Source organism: Odontesthes bonariensis, chromosome 5 (genome assembly GCF_027942865.1).
Source record: "Odontesthes bonariensis isolate fOdoBon6 chromosome 5, fOdoBon6.hap1, whole genome shotgun sequence".
In the NCBI taxonomy this organism is placed as follows: Eukaryota; Metazoa; Chordata; class Actinopteri; order Atheriniformes; family Atherinopsidae; genus Odontesthes; species Odontesthes bonariensis.
Window position 1 is genome coordinate 35,099,598 of NC_134510.1, and position 26,175 is coordinate 35,125,772.

Here is a 26,175-nt window from a genome sequence, read left to right on the forward strand (position 1 = left end):
AAATACATGGTTAGATATAATATAATATAATAATTGTACTGCTTCAAAATATCCTTTTCTTGGATTACTGCCTGATGAGTCCTGCTCCCTCAGCTTTTTATATATATATATATACTGTACACATAATTAACAATCTAATAAAACATATATCTACTTTCTGTGTTGGTGATCTGATTGAGTTAAACCAAGCATCGCCATTGGTTACTCAGCAAGGTGAGGTAAAAAAGTGTGACACAAGTTTTGTCCTTGCAGAATTGACTCGTATCTTCAGACTCAGTGGCGGCTCCTGACAAATTTCTCTGGGCGAGCAATAGTAGCGATGATGACTAAAGTGACCCGTTCAATGGGTAAATTAATAAGTAACAATTCAGTTGTCACTATTTATATTTTTCTAGTAAACTCACATTCTTCTATTGGTCCTGAAATGACTTTTTTCCTCACTATAGTCAGTTTTATAGAGACTGTATTGATCTCTAAGCAGTGGAAGGACAGCCCACAAGAAAAGACATGCCCAAAGGAAAACTTTGCATATGAAAATTACACCAAGAACTCCTTATACAGTTACACGTCTGACTTCAATTCAGTTTAATTCATACCGGACTTCATAACCTCCAGACGTTGTACTCAGACTTGTAAGTAACTTTAATATTTCCAATGTACTTATCAGATGAATAGAGTATCAAACCTTTACAATGTGACTGAAAGACTCACATGGAGCTAGTTTTTAAATCATATAGTCAACTTTTAGTTGAGTTTCATTTGGTAAAAATCTTCTTTCTCGATGACAAAATCAAAACCTTTGATGGTTTATAGCTGTGAACAAGTACAGACTAAGTTAGTTACTGAGTTTACATATAAATTTGACCATCAGTCAACAGGAAACTAATCAGGCAATATACTAACAATCATTAATATCTTTTGGGCTCATCTTCATAAAGAACCACAAACTTTCTTTTGTTGCAATCTGTTTTTTCTTGGTTATTTTGTTTGTTTTAATGATTGTAAGCTGGATAAATTTGAGCGTACATCATTTTGGATTATTCCAGTTGTTAACCAGTAGAGATCTCACTCAGGCAGAACAAACCAAGAGTCAACAAGTATTCATTTGGAAATATTTGCAAATAAATCGTCATGTAGAAGTTTTACAGCTGGTTTTATGTCACATTATCTTCTTGTTTGCAGGAAACAAAAAAAAATGGATGGGTTCATGATGATGATGGCTGCTCTGTTCTTTGGTAAGAGCATTAATGTTTCAAGATTATCGATGAAATAAATGAGTGTTTCTCTTTTTCAATCATACCACATCGACAGGTGATGACAGAAGACAGTTTTCTTCTATTGAAACACAGAAAAAGGGGATAAAATCTAACAGTATTTTTTCCAGAAAACAGTAACTGACTTTATTAATTAAACAAAACACTACAACAGTACACCTCTGTTTATACCAACATTTTCTGTCCTGTAGTACAAATTTAGTTTCATTTGTTTAAATTATTCAATAAACACTAACTACATCCTCCATCTGTATGTAGGACTTGACCTCAGCTCCTGCTCACAGTACCCCGCGCGTCATTACCACTATGTTAACTTACAAATGAATTGGACCGACGCTCAACAGTACTGCAGAGACAAATACACCGACTTGGCCACCTTCGAAAGCATGGATGATATAAGCAGGCTGAAAGCTGATTTTTCTTATTCCTATGCGTGGATCGGACTCTGGGATGACCCCAAGTCCTGGAAAACTTCCATGGGCAATGACACCAACTCTTGGAGATGGTCAACCACCGGGGAAACGAGCAAAACCGGTTTCCAGATGTGGGATTCTGATGAACCAGATTACAATTTGAGAAATGAAGAGTGTGGAGTGATGGACTTCGCAGGACTATGGTTTGATATGGATTGTTCCCAGATCAGAGACTTTATTTGCTACAATGGTAAGTCGTGTTTTATAGATTTAATCCAATGATTTTTAAAAGATTTTTTAATAAATAGTAATAAAAGGTGTCTCCTCCGGTGCAGCAATGCTTCTCTTGATGCCTCTTACTATGGAAGACCCTGAGTGCCAAGTACATAAAACTTTACGCACGTCTTACGAACTATAACTATGATTCTTTTTAAATAAGGAAACATACATTCATATGATGCTCCTTGTATGTGGCAGTCATGAAGCCTTATTATCAGCATACAAAAGGAGTTTATTTTAAAAGCCTGCTGTGTCACGTTGGGTGAGATGCGAGGCGTGGAGAATTGGACACGGATGCAGATACTACCAAACAAAACTTGATTTATTTACAAGAAAAAACAAAAAGCGCGGCTGAGCCGGAATACAAAACTAAGGACTATGAAAAAGGACTGACTTGACTTGACTTGACTTGACTATGGGTGACGGTGAGGATCTGGTGCTGGTGCATTGGAAACCTTGAAACTAAATACTGAGGGAGTGATTGGTGAGTGAGTGAGGGGAAAAACACAGGTGGCATGAATGAAGGTCTTGGCAGGGCAACAGAAACTGAGAAACATGGCAAAACTAAATACAAGACCTAAATTGAAAAAACCAAGGCATGAGATAAACTTAAAACATGGCAAAACTAAACAACAACATCGCAAAAACTAATAACATCGCAAAAAACAACAACACAGACATGACATGCTGATATTGACATGAAAATGTTACATGAAAGAAAGTTATGATTAAAGTTCGATAGCCTTAGATGTTAACATTAGGGGAAACTTGCATCTTACAGGTCATGTCTGAAAAACGTCTGAAAGATTCTTGCAACCAAACACATTCAGTGGGGTAACATGGCATTGTAAAAATCGGATTAAGGGCTAAATTACAATAAAACTGAGTTATTAAATTCATTTATACACCTAAATCTGACAAGAAATTGGACCGGATCGGTTTACTCGCGGTCGGATAAAGACCCCAATATAACTCGGTTGAAAGTCACACTAAACCTGCTTGTAGATGGTGAAGCACGTGGTGAATTGGACTTTGCGTTCTGCGCATGCTCAAGATTTTTTCCAGGGGTCGTGAACCGGAAGTCAAAGGAGACGAAATTACTGTTGTTGTCGCCGCTGTCAGAAAGAAATAAACAACGCAATGGAGAATGCTCCGTTGGGCATCGCGTTTGTGCAATAAGCAGCTCATTAAAAAAGAAAATGTAGAGGGACGTAGCTTCATCTTGCTTATCGTTCGCCATCTTTCTCCAAAGCCTGAGTTTGTTGTTGTTGGTGGTGAAGAGGTCAACAGGAAGTGGCTCTATTAGCAACAGTTGGAATGGGTACAGCGCCACCTATCATACCGGGGTATGACATGCTTTGTGCCTCTGATTTGATTCATTCAATTCAATTCAATTCAATTCAAAAATACTTTATTTATCCCAGAGGGAAATTAAATGTTGATGTAGCTCAATTAAATCAAGGAGTTATTATAGATGCTGATGGCTGTGCAGGAAAGATTTCCTGTAGCGGTCCGTTTTGCATCCAAACTGAAGAAGCCTTTGACTGAAGAGACTCTGTTTTCCGATAACAGTCTCATGGAGAGGATGTTCAGGGTTGTCCATATTCACCGTCATATATCCAAGGATAATTACCCTTGCTCAAATGAGGAGAATAATCCAACTATAGCTAAAATCGAATTAATCTCATCATGTAGACCCACTGATTGTTGTGGGAACTAAGATTATTTAGCTGGTATGACCTCTTTGTGCTTAAATGTGGCAGAGAAACTTCAATTTTCAGGAGATTTTGTGGAAAAAATGTTTGTTACCCATGAAGAAAAACCTGTCTTCAGTACTGAATAATTAAACAGTCTGAACTATAGTTAAACTAATACAAAACTCAAACTTGTCAGTCTCTGGACAAAATTATTGAAAGATTCTTATGGTCGAGTTCAGAAATACCAAGATTCAGCCAACTGGAGAACATGTGAAGAATGCAATGCACATCTGAGAGAACGTTGGAGTCTTTAGTTATCTAAATGTAGAGGGAGCTGCCATTTATTGACCTTGTGTAAACGTCCTCTAAATCATAATTCATGGCTCAACAAGCTACCCTTAGGAGAACCCCAAGCTGGCAGGTTTCCAGTAAATAGTTCTTGTTGGCTTCTATCTAAGCACTTGGGAACAGCTGAGCAGTTGTTATCAATATCTTCATCATTGTGCAAAAACAAACTGTAATGCAGCACAAGAGGAATAATTGAACTTCCACTGGTTTATTTTCTGTTGCAGTTACAAAGCAAAACAAGAAAAACTATGTGTACATCTTACATTGGAAAACATGGAAGTCTGCTCAAGAGTACTGCAGGAAACACTACACGGACTTAGCAATGATTGAAAATGAGGAAGAAAACGCTGAGGCTTTCAGGACAAAACCATCTGGAACTACAACTTGGATCGGTCTGTACAGAGTTCCATGGACTTGGTCCGACAAGAACAAAAGCTCCTTCACCAACTGGGACCCTGAAGACGAAAGGAACAGTGGGGGTAAACAACACTGTGTGGTAGAAAAAAATTTGCATCAGTGGCATGATGAGACTTGTAGTTACAAGAGGCCATTCATCTGCCATCAAGGTGATTATTCATAACGTTATAAAGAAATACATTTTCTTTTCAGTTAAAATGTGTCCCATTATTTCTGACTCAGTGTTTATGTTCAGTTTCAAGGATGACCTCCACTTTCAAGATAACGACTGAGACTGATGCTGACCTGACTGATCCAGCTATTTACAGCCAGGTCCTCCAGCAGGTAAAACTTTCTGTCCCCGTTTTTATTTCAGTATAAATTATGGTTATGTCGGTGACTGCTTATTTAATTCCTCTTCAGATGAACGACTTGCTGACACGTCAGGGATTGACTGACTTCAAACTGCGATGGAAGAGTCCACCCAAAAAAACTGAAAAAAAAGACTGAGAGGAATTCACAAAACTCAGTGATTTAAATCAGGGAACAATCATGTACTCAACTGTTCTTAATGCCGTTTTGATTGTCTCTCTTCACTGTGGTGAACTGTACTTAAGCTTTTATGTAGTTTGACTTGAGTGGTATTTGATTTATAACCAAATCACATACGCATATATATTTGTGTGGATAGGGATTTTCACTGGTACAACTTAAAACTGAATGCCATTAGATTTTAGTCCCAGGTGATGTGGTAAAAGCCATGGTTACCTTGGCAGCAGCAAGTTTTATTAAGCATCTTATTCAATTATTAGGTCAGTCTCATTGAACATAAGAAGGAATTTAGAAACGTATGCAGATCAGAAGATTCTTTTTCTTTCTTTTGCACGAATATAAGTGACAGATTGAACCAAAGTGGCACTTTTACCAACAACTAATCATATAATATGCATTTTTAACAGAGCTTCATTAGATAAGGGCCATGATTTCTGTGCTTGTTAGTTGTTTTATTCTTTTTAATAATTACTTAAGTTCAATTCATATTTTTAAAGACTGTTCAACTTTGATGTGTTTTTATTTACTGAGTGATTTGACTTTATTACTGTCATCAGCAGATAAGATAACCTGGAACATGTTTTAAGATCAATAAAGATAATCTGAATAATAATGAGCTTGTTTTCTGATTTATCAACAAAAATAGAAAAAAAAATAGATTTCTCTGGTATTGGGAGGGACCTCTGATGGTGGTTTGGTGGTTCTCGGACTCGTGGGGCCCGGGTACGGCACTCGACCTGTGTCTGGTTGGCAGGGACCTGGCGGGGCTGGTGGGCTGTCGCCCCTGATTCCCGGGAGGCCTCTTGTGGTCATGGGGGTTCTGTCCTGGGGCTTCCTCAGCAGTCTTCCTGCTGGATGCGTGGTTGCCCCTGGGCTTCCCGGGTTCTGTGCTCCGTGGGGGCTGCTGGTGGCCTGGGTCTTGGGGTCCTCCCTGCCTGCTTCTGATTGATTGGGGGGGAGGGCGGTGGCCCTATACACTCATAACTGAGCACGGTTCATGTGGGACCTATGCCGTGTGTATTACATTTGCACACAAACCCATTTATTGGCCCATTTGCATGCTTGCTATGCAGTTGCTGTCTCGTCCTGTGGATTGATCTGATCCAAGATGGCGCCAGTATGTTTGGCAGCTCGTCGGTCGCGTCAAACTGATTTTATTGTTTGCTTGTGCTCTATTCATCTGTGTCTGCTGTCCGAATGCTTCAATTCTAATTGTATATGATCGCAAAACTCTTTTCAACATCTGAGTCTCTGCTGAGACGGAACTTAGCATACATGTTCTAGTGGATTGGACCGAAAGTCTCCCTCCCTTGCTGGCGGATATCCCAGCTCATCTGCGCTGTACACCTTCGCCTCTCCCTGGAACAAGCGCCGAAGAAAACGAGGGAAACGGGGCGGTGTGCTGGTGAAATTCAAGGCTTGCCTGTCATCTTCCTGCGTGTCTGATCCTCGCCTTCTTCGTGAGGGTTTTTGTTATTCCTCTGCTGTCAGATGCTCACTGCAGCTCAGGAGTCCCTGGATATGAGCTGTAGCTCCCAGCCCTCCTGCTGGTGCCTCCGAGCTGACGTTGCCTCCCGGCCCGCAAATGGTATCTGTACCGCTGGCCCTGCCGTCGATGCAGAGCTACTTTTCTCCCGGTCTGAGTCTGGCGCCCAGTCCGCTGCTTCTCCCTGCCGCTTTTCTGGGACCCCTGATGGTTCCTACCTTCCTTGACCTGACGACGGTGACACCACCAAGAGCGCAGAGGTGGCGTTGCACACATTAACGTCCGCCCGCTGAGACGTGCAGTGGCATCGACCACCGGGACTCCCCAATTCACACTGAAGATAGTGTAACGTGGAGCTGGAGGGAAGCTTAGCCACGGATGTTATTAGCATAGTTCCAGCATGAAATAAAGTTGTGAGGCAGGAGACGAAGTGGAGGGACTTTCCACAGTGTACATTCATTCACAGATACGGGCCATGCAAGCCAGGTCTCACGGCATAAACTATAGTTCTCAACAAATAATACAAGGATAAAAATGTTCATGGCCCGCAGCCTTCACCAGCGTCCACATTACTGAAGTCAAGGAAGTCGACTTGGGGAGAAGCAAGGGTGATACCACATGACAAAACAAAGGGAGGCACCACCGTGTGGCGTCAACTGGCAATGCTCTGTTATACTCTGGCTGTTACATATCCCCCCCTGGTAATAACAAGGCTTTCCTCAGCCGTACACAGTTGAAGAAGCAACCAAGCCACACTTAACACCTTGTCATACATGAACTTGATGAAAAGTTAGCCGTTACACACAGAGAAAGACATAATGACCAGCCTAATGATATACATATCAATGAACAGAGTACACAATGAAACAGAAACATCCAGTAAACACATCAGGTGGACGACTACAGTGAAATATCCCATTTTTATAGTTATTAGTTATGTTCTTTATTTATGGTGGTCTATAAAAACCTGAACCACACAGCAAAAATGAGGAGATAAAGACCTTAGAAAGACCCTGCAAAGAAATATGAAGTTTGGCAAAACCTATACCACCAAGGCAGGATACACAATGTAAACAGAAGGTATGCAAAAATATTACTGTAGCAGCATAGATGCATGAACAGTTCCCTCACCTGCCTGTAGGGCATGCTGTCAATTATTCTATCAGAGGAGTAGCAGTATAAAAGGAGCCCTCCCTCCTGCTTTCCCTGCTTCCATCGAATTGTCTGCTTCCGGGTTAGGGGTCATTTTCCCCACAAGGTATGCCTGCTGCTGCCGCGGCATGTTCACATTTTGGTCTCCCCGGTGTGCTGATTGTTTGTTGTTGCTGCAGTGGTGGCCGTCGTGCATCCCTGGCTCCAGTGGCTCTCGGGGTGCTGTCTCCCCTCGCGGTGGTTGATCTCTCTCGGTGTCTCCGTATATACGCTACATTTTAGGGCTAACGCTAGTATGCTCAGTTAACAGGTGGACTGCCGCCTGGGTCGCTCTCCTCCTCTCCTCTCCTCTCCTCCTCCGGAGCGTGTGTCTGTGCGTGTCATCATAAGTGACAAGAGGTGTAGGTGTGAGAAGGACACGGATGCGATTTATTTAGATTTATTTTTACAAAAAACAAAGTAGCAACACAAAGCGCGGCTAAGCCGGTTTCAAACCTAAACTGTGACTAAAATTAAAAAAAACATTAACAAGACTATGAGAAAACAAAGAACTTGGCATGGCGTGGATAAATACTTATCTTTGACTTTGACGTGGCGTGAAGGTGTACATGTAAGGTGCAAGGATCTCACCAAGACTGAAGGAAAACAGGGAACTTAAATACTGTGGGGAACTGATGAGTGCAGCTGATGGAAATGAGTGCAGGTGACGTGAATGAAACTAATTACAGGGAAACTAAAACATGGGAAAACTAAGAACTAAACTAAGGCATGACTAAAACGTGATCTAAAACCAAACATGACCTAAAACATTAGTCCATGGCATGACAATAAGGTGCCGTTGTAATTTTGGTCGCACTGACCGGTAGGCTGGAGACACTGCTGCTCTGCACGAAGCTTCTTATCCTGTTTTGCTGACTGACCATTCATCCAACCTGCTCGGAGTTTTTATCCACGCGGCTCAAATTGGAAGCTGTTAAATGATCACACTGCTGCGCCGAGACGTATTGCCTGAAAAAGGCCTTGCTTGTGATTCAATGTTTTATTGGGGCCTGCCATAGCATTGCATAGGAGAGCACTGCATAGCATTGCGAAGCTATGCTATGCAGGTGCCTCCATGCAAATGCATGGCAAGGCACCTATTACTATTCCGTTGGCAAAAGTCTATGGGATTTAACATTGAAAACGTGTCTCTTTATAGGCTATATATATTTATATATTTATTCTTCCGTCCACATTAATGCGGGCCCTATGGGCCCGCACATCCCAACAATATGTATATCAAAACGACCGGCTCGATGAGTTTTCGCGGGCTATTACTTTTATTGAAGATTGGAGATATGGCGACGTAATAAGCAAAAAACAGCCCCCCAAAGCCCCCCTAGGAATAAACAGGGGGATGACCTGGAAAAATCATAAAATCCTAAATTTTGAGCAGTTACTGTGTCATCATGCATTAACCTAGAAACGCCATTCAAATGTCAGTTTGTAGATACGTCCGTGCTGTGTTCAGAAGTGAAGACGCCATGTCGATACCTGGCCTATTTCCCACAGCATGCCTCCAAGCGACCCAAAGTTTTGGCCAAAATCTGAAAAATTTGAATTTTTAGAGCACAACTGCCATTTCATTAGTGTGGGAAGAGCAAGATTTCTGACCTCTGATTCATTTTCGAATCGCCCTCACGCCTACAAATATCGCTCCAATGCCATTATGTACTGTCATGATATAGGCACGCATGTTGGGATTCATAAAATGTTGTCATATTTCATCTAGGGCTGACCGTTTGCTCTCAGAGCCCCTCAGAGCAAAGTGATGTCGGGGCTCAAAGACCTCAAATCCCCATTTTAATTCATCCAATTCTCAGAATCTCAGCAGCTCCTGCAGCCCTTCTTTCTCTCATCCGTGCTTTCACTGTGAATGTTCTACAGATCTGAAACGCGTGAATTTTGAAGTCCAAAGGCGTCCCTCGCTCATTCTGCGAGAATTTTTTCCGTAGCTCTTACGGTTTCCGAATGGGAAGCATCTGTTCGTAGAGGTTTTTTGGCTCTGAGAAGCCTGAGTCTCATATAATTGGTGTAGCAGGAGCTGGGGCAGTTTAACTGTCAGTTAAATGAGGGAGATTAATTACCATAGAAACAAGGCTATTAGTGGCCCAGCCAGTCCTTTGAAGTTTCAACAGCACAATTAACCGCTTTAAAGGGACAGTTCGCCGCTTTAAAGGGACAGTTCACCTCTTTGAAGGGACAGTTCGCCTTTTTAAAGGGACAGTTCGCCGCTTTAAATTTTTAAATTTAAACGGCTTTGATGCCGTTTAGGCTTGAATGCTTCTTCTTTAGGCCTTGCGAACCATTCCTGAGCAGCCGTGATTGGTTGAGCGATACGCACACTTTGGCAGGCCCCTTCTAAATTTCTTCAGAAATTTTCTAGTTATTGTTATCGTCTAGTGCTTCAGCCTTAACGGCTGCGCCCGGCGCCGACGGACGGCAGTCTGTGCGCTGTGCCTGACGCATGGAGGGTCTCTGGTAGTTTTAATTGATTTCGAGGTTACACTCCCTTAGTTTCTGTTTTGTTTTCTTTGTTAGTTTCCGTTAGCTACTTTAAGATAATTTGTATACCGTTTTCATTTGAAGTACATTTGTATTTTGGTTTTGTTCATTTCTTTCTCAGTTGCTAATTTGACTTCATTAATTTTGTTGAGTTATGTTAATTTGTGTATTTGTGGTTTAAGTGTGACCCTTACTAATCTTTGTTTTATCTCCTTCTCAGTGCTGGAGTCTGGTGGCTGGGTGCTGGTGGTCCGGGTGGGGGTCTTCCCCCTTTTTGCTGTGTTTCCTTGGGATTTGAATTTTCTCACATTTGGGTGCCTCTAGAGGGTTTGTTGTTTCTTTATATTTTTTGGTTAGGATTCTGCCCCCCCTTCTCACTAGCCCCTGTTTCCCCAGTCACGCTCAGCACTGTTAAGGTCTTCTCTTCTTTTCCTGTATGAATGTTTTAAATCATGTTATAAAAAAAGGCAACTATTGTAATAAAAGCTATATCTCTTTGTATAAACATCGAACTACGTCTCCACATTCATCGTATCTTAAACCTGCGTGTCCTTCAACCTAAACTTAATAATTATCTGGGTGAAATTCCTGGAGTGGCGTTGTTGGATCACACCGAAAACCATTTGAGCTTAAAGGAACATTCCACCAGTGGAGACATGAATATGTATTGAAAGTGGGCCATATATGTAGTAGAATAGTAGCATAAATTTTTAATTTGGTGCCTTCTTGACCGAGAAAAGGCAGAAAATGACTTTTTTGTGCATGTGGATTAAAGACAACAATCCCCATAGTGCATTGCAATGCTCAAGATCCGCAGCCCACTCCCCCGAGAGTGTAGTAGCTCCTCCACCCGACTCTACGCTACCTGGAAATCATGTCACTGCCTTACCTGTTTGCACTTCCATCGAGCACCTTACTGTGTACTCAATCACAGGGTCAATACCTCTTTTTTTATAGTGTGGATAATGTTGTTTGTGTGTCTTTATGTTCATGACAATTCTTATTTTGTGAATTAAAAAACAAAATGTCACTCCTTCTCTCCTGTCTGCCTTCAACAAAGTTTAGAATAGCATCATAAACTTGGAAGGAGGTAACTGATTTGCAACAAACTTATAATGCAATGTATACTTGTAATGCTTCATAATTTATAGTAATTATAGGTAGGCTATGATCACAATTCTGTCGTTTTGTCATCTGAGGTAACAGTAGCTAGGTAGTTCCCGTTCTGAAATGTTGGTCGTTCAATAACTCGAATACACTTGGAGCAACATTACTAAGAAAGAACCACAACAACGTACATTTTAACCATTTAATTAAATAACTATACAAACAATACAACTGTTGAATGAATATAAAACAAGGAAACTATAGCTTCTCCTGAGCGTCCTCCACTTGCCCGCAGTACTGGCCGTCTGGAGCTGGGTAGTTCTGGCGGATAGCCTGCACGAAACGAGGCCCTCTGCCCAATCTCTCTCCTTGCAGGACCCACTCAAGAAAGTGCCGGTAGGCTGTTAGACGAAATTGTCTAGACAAAACATTGATCACAAAGTGAGTGATGGCATTTGAGCCTAGCGTGCCACAGTAGCTTGCATAACTGCAAGCTATTTTGTGCAATGAACATGCCACGTTAGCGTGTTAGCAAGAGTACTCCTTGACATAGTAACAAAGAAAACAAACTTACTTTACAGAAAGACGTCAATTTGGCCCTGTAGGCTTTGGCTGTCGTTTCCAGTTGACTTTAGGTATTCTAAAGTTGGTCTCCAGGACGCCACCAATTCGCCCCAGCTCGATATCTTCTTCAAAATCCCAGTCCAGTCCTCCGTGTTAGCTGCAGCTCTCTCTCTATTTCGTTTTTTTTATTGGCGGTTGGCAAACAACTTAAAGCAGCATTACCGCCACCAACTGGTAAGGAGTGTGGATCTCATGACAATTATATATACCTATATATATATCAATATAGTTAGCTGCAGCTCTCTGCCAGTCTAAGCACTGGCACTGATCTGTGATAGGTCTGTTAGCGCATTAGGTCCAACCCCCCTATGGGCGGTGTTGAAGGGTGGGAACTAGCGCTTGTAGTCTCAACAGAAATCCACCCGTCTTACACTTCCTCCTACAATGACGCAAAATGACGATTTTTGCGTCATTGTAGGAGGAAGTGTAAAGAGGTGAATACGGATTTCTCCCGTCTCAGGGGGAAATGAGAGAGTGTTGCATGACCATTCAAAAGTATGACTGGGTTTCTAACAATGCAAAGCCTAATGCAAATGGGTGGAGTGTCCCTTTAACCTAGTCTGCTCGGCTGCCACTCCGAACTGTAAAAATTGCATTGTACCTCAATTTTCAACACATACTCAACATAACAAACCAATTGCCTATTACAGGTCAAGTCTTTCAGTATGTTAAGAGTTTGTCCATCTGCTGGCCGACCAACCAGATGTGATTCTGGGGCGACGACTCGGTCTGAGGTCGTATCGGTCAGTGTTACCATGCCCGTCAAAGCATATGTCTGCAGCAGGGAGGTCAGTCTGGCTGCCCATCTGGATGATGGGCTCATTGTCGTCCAGAGCCCAGGCGTCCGTTTGCTCCTCAGCCACAGGCACAGCGCGTCTGCTGGGGGAAACAGAGTCCCAAGTGTGGAAACGTTGCAAGTTAACCACATGAAAGACTCCAGCATCCACACCGGTGTCCAGCCTAGTCCATCCTCCAGCTTCTGACTAACACAGAGCGGGCCTGTGAACAGGGGTGCTGGTTTAGCTGTAAAGTTGGACTGTGCTTCAGACCTAGGATGGGTCTTAACCCTAAGAAGGTCACTAACAGCATAGGAGGCCAGGCGACGTCTCAAGTCATAATAGTGCTTTTGTCTGTTGTAGCAGGCTCAGGAACCTGACAAGGGGAGGAAATCACTAAACCCCCTCTTGTCTTCTTTCCCTCCTCCAAAAACAGACCACCTAAAACATATAACCTAAGAATGCCTGTAGAGTAACCCTTTTTCTTTCATGAGGATTATTTAAGACAAGGTGCCATATACGTGCCCCCAAAGTGGCCTGCTGGGAATATGCAAAGGCTCACCCTTGTTCACCAAAGCGGGGGAGAAACCGTCCCAGGACACAGCCCTGTTGTTATCTGTGAGGTGTAAATTAAAACCTGACACCGGCAAGGATGAAAGAATCCAGACTCAAATTCCAACCCCTGGGAATTTAACCAAAAAACTCTCAGCACCCAATTCATATGGATTAATAGAACAGCAACAGACTGGTGTCATAGCTGCTGAACAGTGTGGAAACTCAGTCTTGGATACTGTGTGTTTCTTCCATTTTCATGCCAACAAGTTGACATTTAGTTGGATTAAAATATACATGTAATCACCAAATTACATCTGGTGCTGATCATTAGAAATGACGTCATGTGAAGACGACACCTCTTTTAAAGGAAGTCTTGTATGTGTATTTTAACGTTAAACAGTTTTCCTCTCAAAACTATAAACTGGAAGGTGGTGCCCTGCAAAGGTAAAATTTTGGATTTTTAATTAATTTCACGTGTAGAGAACGCTACACTCTGGTCAAGAGTTGCTCTGGCGTGGTTGTGAGCTTCCTGTAGGGAGGCCCTGAGAGTCTCTGGATATGGCACACCAGGCTTATCCATGCCGTCACTGGAAGGGTTTGTTATAAGGTTGAGTGGAGTCCTGCGTACTCCCAGGGCCTTTGGGGCGAGATGGGAACCATGAGGCCAGCTGGTCTCCTCTGGCTTGGTTTAGTGAACTGACAGACCGAGCAGGGCATTACAAACAGCTTGACATCTGCTGCCATCTTGGGCCAAAAAAACCTGAACCGCAGCCTTGCTAATGTCTTTGAAAAACCGAGATGACCTGCAGTAGGGTGGTCATGATAATAGGAGAGCAAAGTGCCAGTGATTGATGTGGGAGCGTAAAGCTTCAATTCTTTCAGAGGATGCAAACCACATCTGGCTTTTGGGTCTGAGTAGAAAAGCAGACTGTCATGAACAACAAACTGTGGGACGTTGTTTTTGTCTGAGTCACTATGCGGATTTGCCTCCTGGCAAATCTTTCCTCGTGAGTGCATAGAGGGGCTCTGCACGGCGAGCGTAGTTTGGCACAAACCGCCGGTAGTATCCGGTCAGTCCGAGGAACTATCAGACATGTTTTACGGTGGAAGGGGCCTGGAACCCTGTCACCGCTTTTATTTTGTCCTCATCAGGTTTTATTCCAGAGGGTGTGATGCGGTAGCCCAGGAATCAGTGTTAATTTCAACAGCTTTTTTTTAATTTAGTCTTAGTCTTAGTCAACACTGTACATAATAGAACTTCTCCACACACGGCGACATGATCAATCATTATCATGCAGGTTGTTTTGTTGTCCTTCGCGTTGTAAACGAAATGGCTCCATACATCCAGGCGTTGTTTTCGCCCAGCTCCAACAAACCGTACACCGGTATCCGAGCCCGACGCCATGACTGGACTGCAAAGTTGAACTAGCTACGGTTAAGTTATAGTTAGCTACCGGCTACGTTACTTGACATGGGAAGGGCCTAAACTCAACTGAACTCGACTCACTGAACTACTACGGATTGAGCTGCGCGAGGCACTGTGGGACAGGCGCGGTGCAGGGACAAACAGGGCAACAGCGCGTAATCTTCTATGAAGTTCAAGAAACACTTATATTAACAATTACAAATTACAAATTAAAAATAAACAATTACATTTTTTAATGTCCATTCGTCCATGGCTTGTAAATTTCGTCTTGTCTTAGTCTCGTTAACGAAAATCATTTTTTATTCTCGTCATATTTTTATTTTCTGGAAGCAGTTTTGTGCTTCATCGTCTCGTCATTGTCGCGGGAAAAAGGGGCGTTAACGAAATATTTTCGTCATCGTCCTGGTTGACGAAATTAACACTGCCAGGAATGTGAGCTCACTCAGACAGAACTGACATTTCTTAAGCTTCAATGAGAGGCCCAGCGGTTTTGAGTCTTTTGAGCACCTCCTCCAGGTCCTGTAGTCAAAAGTGCCTTTTTCCAGCTGCGACTTCTGGCCAGGGTAAAACCTTACCTCTCTCCTAGAGACCTGGAGATGGTGATTCATGCTTTTATTTTTTCGAGACTGGATTATTGCAACTCGTTGTATGTAGGTTTAGACCAGCGCTCTCTGTGACACCTACAGCTTGTGCAAAATGCTGCTGCTCGGCTTTTAACGGGTACAAAGAGACGGGAACATATAACCCCAGTTCTGGCCACTCTGCACTGTCCGGTTCAAAATTGATTTTAAGAACCTGATGTTTGTTTTTAAAATTTTGAACGGTTTGGCCCCTCAGTTTTTTTTATCTGAACTCATACATGTTCAAAGACCAATCAGAGCTCTGAGGTCGGCAAACAAACTATACCCGGATGTGCCTAAATGCAGGCTAAAAGCTAAAGGCAATCAAGCTTTTGCAGTGGTTGCCTCTAAGCTGTGGAATGGGTTACCGCTGCATATCCGTTCGTCAGAAACTCTGGAAATTTTTAAAACTTCTCTTAAAACCCACCTTTTCTCCCAGGCTTTCGGACCTGGGTGAAACAAATGTTGTCTTTGTGTGTCAATTGTTTTTATCTTTTGCTGAAATTGTTTGTTAAATTAATCTGTTGGATTTTATTGCTATTTATTTATGTAAAGCACTTTGGTCAACCCAGGTTAGTTATAAGTTGCTCTATAAATAAACGCAGGGCTCTAAAGTCTCACGCAATGAGCGTGAGACACACGCATTTCAACAAGTTCACACGCTCACACGCCACACATGCCATTTCTCACGCTGAGAAATGATCAAATTCGTCGCACAGAAATTCTAATGGCCTATACTATAAACGAGTCAATGGCAGGTTACTGTGCGCTCGTACAGCAGAACTATAGCTCTGGTACAGTCTTGATTTAGCAACCCATTGGCAAATCACAAAATAGAATTTCTCAGCCAATCAGAAAACAGAATTTCTTGTTGCCGGGTGAGGTCTGAAATAGCTTTCAGCTGCAAGCACGCGTGCAGAAGTTGTAGACGAGCTGGAGGTGGAAGAGAACCGTCAGGATCATCAGCAGGTCATATCTTCATTTATTTGAATCTTTTATTAGTTACTATAGTTTTCCTACTCTTTGTAAAAGACCAATACCTGCCGATTAAAGTGTTCGTTGGAGTAGTAGACCTAAATATTCAGCACACACCCTTTGACATGAGCAACTTAATGAAAAATGAAAAATATGTAGGAGTGTAATTAGGCTTCCATGGTTCATTTTTTTCAAAGGTGACTGGTATGAGCAGATTCCCAAGGCTTTCTACAATTGCCAAACTGGTATTAGTTCTGCCACACTGAAATGCTGATGCAGAGAGGGTTTTTTCCATGGTGGGGCTCAATAAAACCAAGACCAGGAACACGTTGGCTCTGAATGGAACTCTGTCATCCATCATGACTGTGAAAATGGCTGACATTGGGAGCCCCCAATATCAGTCATCAAGCATCAAAATTAAACACACAACAACAGTCATGAATTTTTTTTGTTTAAGACTTTGCATACCTAAAAAAATTTATTTTAAAATATAGCAGAAACCCCCCCCCGTGCACACGGCCCGTCCCCTGCCCCGCCCGAATCTCACTCCAAGCAAATTTGAAAACTTGAGAGCCCTGTAAACGTGACCTTGGTTTCGGGCCATCTGTATCCACGGTTGTGTTGTGTGTGCTTGCTGCTGCTGCTGTTGTTGCTGTTTGTGCTTTCTTTTTTCTTTGTTGTTGTTGTTTTGTTTTTTTTACTCTGTTTGTCTGCTGACAGGTGCTCATGGTGGTTGCCCGCCTGGATTCCCTACGGAGGCCACAGGATTTCTTCTGTTTGGTTTCTTGTGACATGAACCACCTAATTTGCAATGATAATTATACCACAAGACTTTTTACTCTGTGCTGTGTGTTCAACCCAGTCTCAAAGCTATTGGTTTGTGTTCAGACACAATTTACACTGTTTTTATCTTCTACGGGACACAATAACTTGACAGAGGAATGCAGTGTCATATCATTTTGTATGATAGTCACGAAACCATTGATGCATCACATTTAACAGTTAACAAGGTCCAGATTTAGAGGTCGAACAGACTGAACTACCGGAGCTACCGACACACTGTCCAGCAGGAGAGCCATGTTCAATTACCGTCCTGTTTTGTTGTTTTACACATTACAAACTACTTGGTTAACCTTTTCCATTACAAATACATGGTAAGATATAATATAATAATTGTACTTCATCAAAATATCCTTTTCTTTGATTTCTGCCTGACGAGTCCTGCTCCCTCAGCTTTTTTATATATATATATATATATATATATATAACAATCTAATAAAACATTAGATTGTATATGTAAATGTACAATATGAATATATGTATATATTTAACATATATTGTTAAATATATGTTTGTACCTACTGTTGAATGAAGGCTATTACTGCCCAAACTACCCTTAAAGAGAAAGAGAGCTTTTGAGGTCAATCTTTGCATATGAAAATAGTGGTAGGAGGAGTAAGCTCCTACTGTGCGTCTATTTTCATATGCTTTTCATATTGAAATTGTGGTTTTGTCGGAGCAAACGAAAGCAAAGGAAGAATGAAGCAGAGATTTAAACTAAAGCTTTTTAAATATATTTCTTTGTAAGAGATAAATGATACCAACATACATGAATGCCCTCAGAGTTTTGTCTCTGTGAAGCCTGATCTTCACAAATGATTTTTTTTCATGCCACCCCAGTGATCTATTTCAGTAGGATGAGTGGTTTATGTGTCCAACACATTTAGTTTATTTTGCCATTGTGGTGTGACTCAGCAGTTATAATCCAGGAGAATTATATTTGATGCGATACGTTATTACAGTGTCTGTTTTAATGCAAACCTTAGTCATGTTGTTGTTAATATCTAAATCATAACCAAGAAGGTGGTAATGTGTCAAACCACGACATAAAATGCAGGCAAACTTAATTAAGCCAGGTACAAATTCAATAAGTAATTCAAACGTGTACATTTAATGCACAGATGCAATGTTCAAAAGATTAAGTAAAGTTTTTTAGGATGCTCCAATCAGAACTTTAAGGGCTAATCACAGATCTGTAGCTGCTGAAGAAAAGGACTAATTGATGGCCAGAGGATGAAATGGCCTTCCTGCAGTCCTGATCTCAACCCCGTTATACATGAACATTTCAATCTATCGATCTATATGTGTGGATCGATATATACATACATATAAAGACATATGGTCAGAGGTTTGAAATGAAAGGTAAGGGATTTTTTTAATACCTAAAATGGTGAATCGAAATTAAAAATTCTTCTCTTGGTCCTGAAATGACTTTTTTCCTCACTGTAGTCAGTTTGACAGAGACTGTATTGATCTCTAAGCAGTGGAAGGACAGCCCACAAAAAGAGACTTGACCAAAGGAAAACTTTGCATATGAAAATTACACCAAGAACTGTTTATACAGTTACACGTCTAACTTCATATATATACCAGTTCAATTCATACCGGACTTCAGAACCTCCGGCTGTTGTACTCAGACTTGTAAGTAACTTTAATATTTCCAATGTACTTATCAGATGAATAGAGTATCAAACCTTTACAATGTGACCAAAAGAGTAAGTAAATAATGACAGGAAAAATCTTAAATGTAAACTCTGATGTGTGAAGTTTATGAATAATATCAAATGAAAGTGAGCTGGGAGAGGCTGACAGCTTCACATGGAGCTAGTTTTTAAATCATACAGTCAACTTTTAGTTGAGTTTCATTTGGTAAAAATCTTCTTTCTCGATGACAAAATCAAAACCTTTGATGGTTTATAGCTGTGAACAAGTACAGACTAAGTTAGTTACTTAGTTTACATATAAATTTGACCATCAGTCAACAGGAAACTAATCAGGCAATATACTAAAAATCATTCATTTCTTTTGGGCTCATCTTGGTAAAGAACCACAAACTTAATTTGTTTCAATCTGTTTTTTCTTGGTTATTTTGTTCGTTTTAATGATTGTAAGCTGGATAAATTTGAGTGTACATCATTTTGGATTATTCCAGTTTTACACCAGTAGAGATCTCACTCAGGCAGAACAAACCAAGAGTCAACAAGTATTTATTTGGAAATATTTGCAAATAAATCGTCATGCAGAAGCTTTACAGCTGGTTTTGTGTCACATTATCTTCTTGTTTTCAGTAAACATCAAAAATGCATGGGTTCATGATGATGATGACTGCTCTGTTCTTTGGTAAGAGCATTAATGTTTCAGCATTATTGATTAAATAAATGAGTGTTTCTCTTTTTCAATAATACCACATCGACAGGTGATGACAGAAGACAGTTTTCTTCTATTGAATCACAGAAAAAGGGGATAAAATCTAACAGTATTTTTTCCAGAAAACAGTAACTGACTTTATTAATTAAACAAAACACTACAACAATACACCTCTGTTTATACCAACATTTTCTGTCCTGTAGTACAAATTTAGTTTAATTTGTTTAAATGATTCAATAAACACTAACTACATCCTCCATCTGTATGTAGGACTTGACCTCAGCTCCTGCTCACAGTGCCCCGCGCGTCATTACCACTATGTTAACTTACCAATGAATTGGACCGACGCTCAACAGTACTGCAGAGACAAATACACCGACTTGGCCACCATCGAAAGCATGGATGATATAAGCAGGCTGAAAGCTGATTTCCCTTATTCCTATGCGTGGATCGGACTCCGGGATGACCCCAAGTCCTGGAAAACTTCCATGGGCAATGACACCAACTCTTGGAGATGGTCAACGACCGGGGAAACGAGCAAAACCGGTTTCCAGATGTGGGATTCTGGTCAACCAGATTACAGATTGAGAAAGGAAACGTGTGGAGTGATGTACACCGCAGGAGTATGGTTTGATATGGATTGTTCCCAGATCAGATACTTTATTTGCTACAATGGTAAGTCATGTTTTATAGATTTAATCCAATGATTTGTAAAAGATTTTTTTTAATAAATAGTAACAAAAGGTGTCTCCTCTGGTGCAGCTATGCCTCTTACTATGGAAGACCCTTAGTGCCAAATATATAAAACTTTACGCACGTCTTACTAACTATAACTATAATAGATTCTATTTAAATGAGAAAACATATACATTCATATGAGGCACATTCAATTTTCAGGAGATTTTGTGGAAAAAATATTTGTTACCCATGAAGAAAAACCTGTCTTCAGTCCTGAATAATTAAACAGTCTGAAATACAGTTAAACTGATACAAAACTTAAACTTGTCAATCTCTGCACAATAATCTTAGAACATTCTTATTGTCAAGTTCAAAAATACCAAAATTCAGCCAACTGAAGAACAATGGGCCTCATGCAAGAACATTTTCGTATTTTAATTCTAAATTTCTCTTACTTTTTTCGTACAAACACGCCACGTCAGATTCAACAAACTCTCTTAACTTGGGAAAAAGTGTGTAAACGACCTGCGTAAATGATGAATTCCACCCGTGCATATTTAAGTGCACGTGCATGAGGATAGTAAATTTGCATACTCCATGCCCATCATAATACCATATAAGGCTGTGCTTCCTCTCTCCTGTGCTAGGAAGTGTTGAGTCATGAGAATGGCATCAAGGTGCGAAAAGAACAACTTTAGGGGCTCTGAGACTGAAGTTCTGCTTTCAGAGATCAAAAATGGAAAATCTGCCATTTTTAGCGGTGTCAGCAGTGGAATTACGGAACTTGCGAAAGCGGAGAAATGGGAAGTAGTTACGAGTGCTGTTAATTCCGTGTCACCTGTAGATTGTAATGTCACCAAAATAAAGAAGAAATGGTTTGATATGAAAATGGCTTTAAAAAAAAACCGTCTCGCCATGACCGCTCGATGACTGCAACTAAAGCCGTGCAATCAGTTGTTGCCTCATCATGATGGCTCTTTGATGGGACGGTCTATGAGGGGGGTCTTCTGGCACCACACCTTCTGGTCTGCCTGGCCTAGTTCAGGTAGTGGGAGACCCTCGTTCATGGCAATATTGTGCAAAATGCAGCATGCCTTCTCTGGGCTATAGAGCAGTTTGCCCCGTGCTGTATAGAGACGCACCCACCTGGCCTTCAGCTTATGGGTGCTTTTATGTGTATATGTGTGCAGTCTTTTACTCCGATTATGTTTGGAAGTCCAGCCATGGCAAGAAAGTCCCTCTTAATTTGTACTTTTTGGACAGCGGTGTATGGGAATTTGATGGGTTATAAACTGATGAGAGTTTTGATGACCAAGGGGAGCGCACGACTCCAATCTCCCTCTGAAAGGTTCCTGTGGCCAAAAATCCAAAGGTGGTGAGGACCTGGACGTGTGGTGGAATTGGGTTTGATCGGCGTGTTTCTCTCTGGAGTTGTGGCTCTAGCAAGCTGCATATTTGCAGCAGCACAGTCCTTGGCAGTCTTAATCGCGATATCAGCCATTTGTCTGTCTCTGCAAGGACATCGACACGGTCTCTTCAAGAGCCTGAGTCTCATCCAAAAGCAACAAGTCAGCCGCTGGTTACACTTCCCATTGACCTTGTTATATACAGAGTCAAATTAACAGAACAGAATAATGTCAGGATCATTATGGGGTATAATATATTGATTTATGTTTGCTTCAAAGTAATTAAATATACAATCTTTTGACCTTTAGTCAAGCAAACTTGATTGGAATAACAGCGGACTATTTTACGAAACTCCTACGACAGGTCTGGATCACTCGTAAATTCTGTTCGTACCTGAAAGAAAACGTAAAATACGAAAAGATTGGTGAATGCGCAAATTCTTTAAAATCACTCATACGCACATCTTGAGAACAAATCTGTTCGTATGAACGGTTGTTGCATGAGGCCCATTAAGTGAAGAATGCAATACACCACTGAGAGAACGTTGGAGTCCTTAGTTATCTAAATGTAGAGGCAGCTGCTATTTCATGACCTTGTGTAAATGTTCTCTAAATTATAATTCAAGGCTCAACAAGCTACCCTTAGGAGAACCACAAGCTGGCAGGTTTCCAGTAAATAGTTCTTGTTGGCTTCTATCTAAGCACTTGGGAACAGCTGAGCAGTTGTTATCAATATCTTCATCATTGTGCAAAAACAAACTGAAATGCAGCACCAGAGGAATAATTGAACTTCCACTGGTTTATTTTCTGTTGCAGTTACAAAGCAAAACAAGAAAAACTATGTGTACATCTCACAAGGGGAAACATGGAAGTCTGCTCAAGAGTACTGCAGGAAACACTACACGGACTTAGCAATGATTGAAAATGAGGAAGAAAACGCTGAGGCTTTCAGGACAAAACCATCTGGAGCTGCACCTTGGATCGGTCTGTACAGAGTTCCATGGACTTGGTCCGACAAGAGCAAAAGCTCCTTCACCAACTGGGACCCTAACGACTACTATGCTGATAATCAACACTGTGTGTTAGAAAATAATTTGCATCAGCGGCATGATAACCCTTGTAGTTACAAGTGGCCATTCATCTGCCATCAAGGTGATTATTCATAACGTTATAAAGAAATTAATTTTTTTTTCAGTTAAAATGTGTCCCATTATTTCTGACTCAGTGGTTATGTTCAGTTTCAAGGATGACCTCCACTTTCAAGATAACGACTGAGACTGATGCTGACCTGACTGATCCAGCTATTTACAGCCAGGTCCTCCAGCAGGTAAAACTTTCTGTCCCCGTTTTTATTTCAGTATAAATTATGGTTATGTCGGTGACTGCTTATTTAATTCCTCTTCAGATGAACGACTTGCTGACACGTCAGGGATTGACTGACTTCAAACTGCGATGGAAGAGTCCACCCAAAAAAACTGAAAAAAAAGACTGAGAGGAATTCACAAAACTCAGTGATTTAAATCAGGGAACAATCATGTACTCAACTGTTCTTAATGCCGTTTTGATTGTCTCTCTTCACTGTGGTGAACTGTACTTAAGCTTTTATGTAGTTTGACTTGAGTAGTATTGGATTTATAACCAAATCACATACGCATATATATTTGTGTGGATTTTCACTGGTACAACTTAAAACTGAATGCCATTAGATTTTAGTCCCGGGTGATGTGGTAAAAGCCATGGTTACCTTGGCAGCAGCAAGTTTTATTAAGCATCTTATTCAATTATTAGGTCAGTCTCATTGAACATAAGAAGGAATTTAGAAACGTATGCAGATCAGAAGTTTCTTTTTCTTTCTTTTGCACGAATATAAGTGACAGATTGAACCAAAGTGGCACTTTTACCAACAACTAATCATATGATATGCATTTTCAACAACTTCGTAAAATAAGGGCCATGATTTCTGTGCTTGTTAGTTGTTTTATTCTTTTTAATAATTACTTAAGTTCAATTCATATTTTTAAACACTGTTCAACTTTGATGTGTTTTTATTTACTGAGTGATTTGAGTTTATTACTGTCATCAGCAGATAAGATAACCTGGAACATGTTTTAAGATGAATAAAGATATCTGAATAATAATGAGCTTGTTTTCTGATTTATCAACAAAAAATAGAAAAAAAATAGATTTCTCTGGTATTGGGAGGGACCTCTGATGGTGGTTTGGTGTTTCTTGGACTCGTGGGGCCCGGGTACGGCACTCGACCTGTGTCTGGTTGGCAGGGACCTGGCTGTGGCTACTCTGGCTGTTACATATTCCCCCCTGGTAATAACAAGGCTTTCCTCAGCCGTACACAGTTGAAGAAGCAACCAAGCCACACTTAACACCTTGTCATACATGAACTTGATGAAAAGTTAGCCGTTACACACAGAGAAAGACATAATGACCAGCCTAATGATATACATATCAATGAACAGAGTACACAATGAAACAGAAACATCCAGTAAACACATCAGGTGGACGACTACAGTGAAATATCCCATTTTTATAGTTATTAGTTATGTTCTTTATTTATGGTGGTCTATAAAAACCTGAACCACACAGCAAAAATGAGGAGATAAAGACCTTAGAAAGACCCTGCAAGGAAATATGAAGTTTGGCGAAACCTATACCACCAATGCAGGATACACAATGTAAACAGAAGGTATGCAAAAATATTACCATAACTCCGAACTGTAAAAATTGCATTGTACCTCAATTTTCAACACATACTCGACATAACAAACCAATTGCCTATTACAGGTCAAGTCTTTCAGTATGTTAAGAGTTTGTCCATCTGCTGGCCGACCAACCAGATGTGATTCTGGGGCGTCGACTCGGTCTGAGGTCGTATTGGTCAGTGTTACCATGCCCGTCAAAGCATATGTCTGCAGCAGGGAGGTCAGTCTGGCTGCCCATCTGGATGATGGGCTCATTGTCGTCCAGAGCCCAGGCGTCCGTTTGCTCCTCAGCCACAGGCACAGCGCGTCTGCTGGGGGAAACAGAGTCCCAAGTGTGGAAACATTGCAAGTTAACCACATGAAAGACTCCAGCATCCACACCGGTGTCCAGCCTAGTCAGTCTGTAGTTGACATCCCCCAGCTTCTGACTAACACAGAGTGGGCCTGTGAACAGGGGTGCTGGTTTAGCTGTAAAGTTGGACTGTGCTTCAGACCTGGGATGGGTCTTAACCCTAAGAAGGTCACTAACAGCATAGGAGGTGTAGCGTGCTCTCAGGAAAGACAGAGAACGGAGATGTTTACATTAACCTTCCCCCCTTTTTCAAATGTCTTGACATCGAAAACATTTCACTGTTTATGACCCTTTCAACGGATTACCCAAAGGAGATAAGGACCCAGATGTGAATTCTAACCTACTGGAGTTCCTTTGTGAGATTCTCTCCTCCACGCCAGCCACGCATAATAAATTATGCAAACTGACACCCTCTGACAGAGAAACAGACCAGGCTTGCTCTTCTTTCCTGGTCTGTTACAAGGAATGTTCAACTCTCCACTTTTTCTTAGAAGAATAGAATCAACCCTAATCATCCCTTTTCTTGACATAAAACTGTTGAAATCGGAACTGCATAAATCTACAGATCATTTTGAAACATTCGCCATTCTTTTACATGAAGTATTTACCAAGTTATGGAATATTGGATTTAATAGAAATTCTTCCGTGGAACCACAGCGCCACCCAAAGGACACGGATAACGGACACTTTTCACTATGTCAGCCTAATGACCATGGACAATTTCAACTATGGATGTTTAATGTTCTCATTATGTGCAATGCATAACCCAATAGTGTTTAATTCCACAGGTATTGCCCAAACAGCTGCAGATCATTCTAATTAACAGTAACCAAAAGTTGTCATACTATTTCTATCATGATAATGTGAAGTATTGTATGCTGATAACTGTTCCATGCTCATATGTGTGTTTATGCCTGCTCGTATGCAACATTATTGTCTGTTAGGAACATTATATTATCTAAAATCAATGTCATATGAGTTAAATACGGTATAAGGAAGAAGCAGGAATTCTCCCTCTTTTTCCTCATAAATTCAGCGTGGTCAACCCCCCTTTTTTCCGTTGGGTCAAAAGCCAGCTGAACTCTGATTGGACGAAAGCTGACATGTGATCTCCAGCTTAAAAGAGAGGCGCGCATGAAATCAGTCTCTTATCATTTTCTCTTTTATCCCTTACGCAACTCTTTTGTCCTCTCTCTCTGTAACTATTAATTACCATTTTTTTAGACTTCCCCTTTCTTTTGTATAAAAGTCTGGTCCAATACACGCGAGTGTGTGCCAACTCATACAGCCCGGCCAAGCCGCCACTTTCCATCCAAGGACGAAGAATAAAGAAGAAGTCGATTCTACGTCATCCCGCTGGTTACCACGGGAACACCGCCTTCGACACAAACTCATCAGAAGGAAAGAACCACGGGATCTCTTACGCTACTACGACAAAGTAAGGTGCTGGTTTGAGATCTTTTGAAGCCGTGGATAAAATGAAAACTTTCTCTGAAAGCGACGAATGAACAGACCTCCGCCGGCAGAAGACAGTTGGCACAATATCCGTGTTACAAACCAGATTTTGTCACATTTTTGATAGGTAACCCTG

General features: G+C 41.2%; 1 protein-coding gene and 1 long non-coding RNA gene across 2 annotated transcripts in view; both read left to right on the top strand.

The window, feature by feature from the left end:
• LOC142380883 (uncharacterized) overlaps window positions 1-1,823 on the top strand; it is a 34,235-nt gene extending 32,412 nt beyond the window's left edge. The window contains exon 3 of the long non-coding RNA XR_012769882.1: window positions 1,533-1,823. This is a non-coding gene — a long non-coding RNA (uncharacterized LOC142380883). The remainder of the gene's footprint in view (window positions 1-1,532) is intronic.
• A 16,830-nt stretch (window positions 1,824-18,653) lies between these two features.
• On the top strand, window positions 18,654-23,330 carry LOC142380881 (putative C-type lectin domain family 20 member A). The gene is made up of 6 exons (XM_075466823.1): window positions 18,654-18,705; window positions 19,353-19,404; window positions 19,702-20,106; window positions 22,332-22,667; window positions 22,754-22,842; window positions 22,921-23,330. Exons 2-6 carry the CDS (start codon window positions 19,365-19,367, stop codon window positions 23,005-23,007), a joined length of 957 nt encoding a protein of 318 aa, XP_075322938.1. The 5' UTR covers window positions 18,654-18,705; window positions 19,353-19,364; the 3' UTR covers window positions 23,008-23,330.
• Window positions 23,331-26,175: the final 2,845 nt, after the last annotated feature.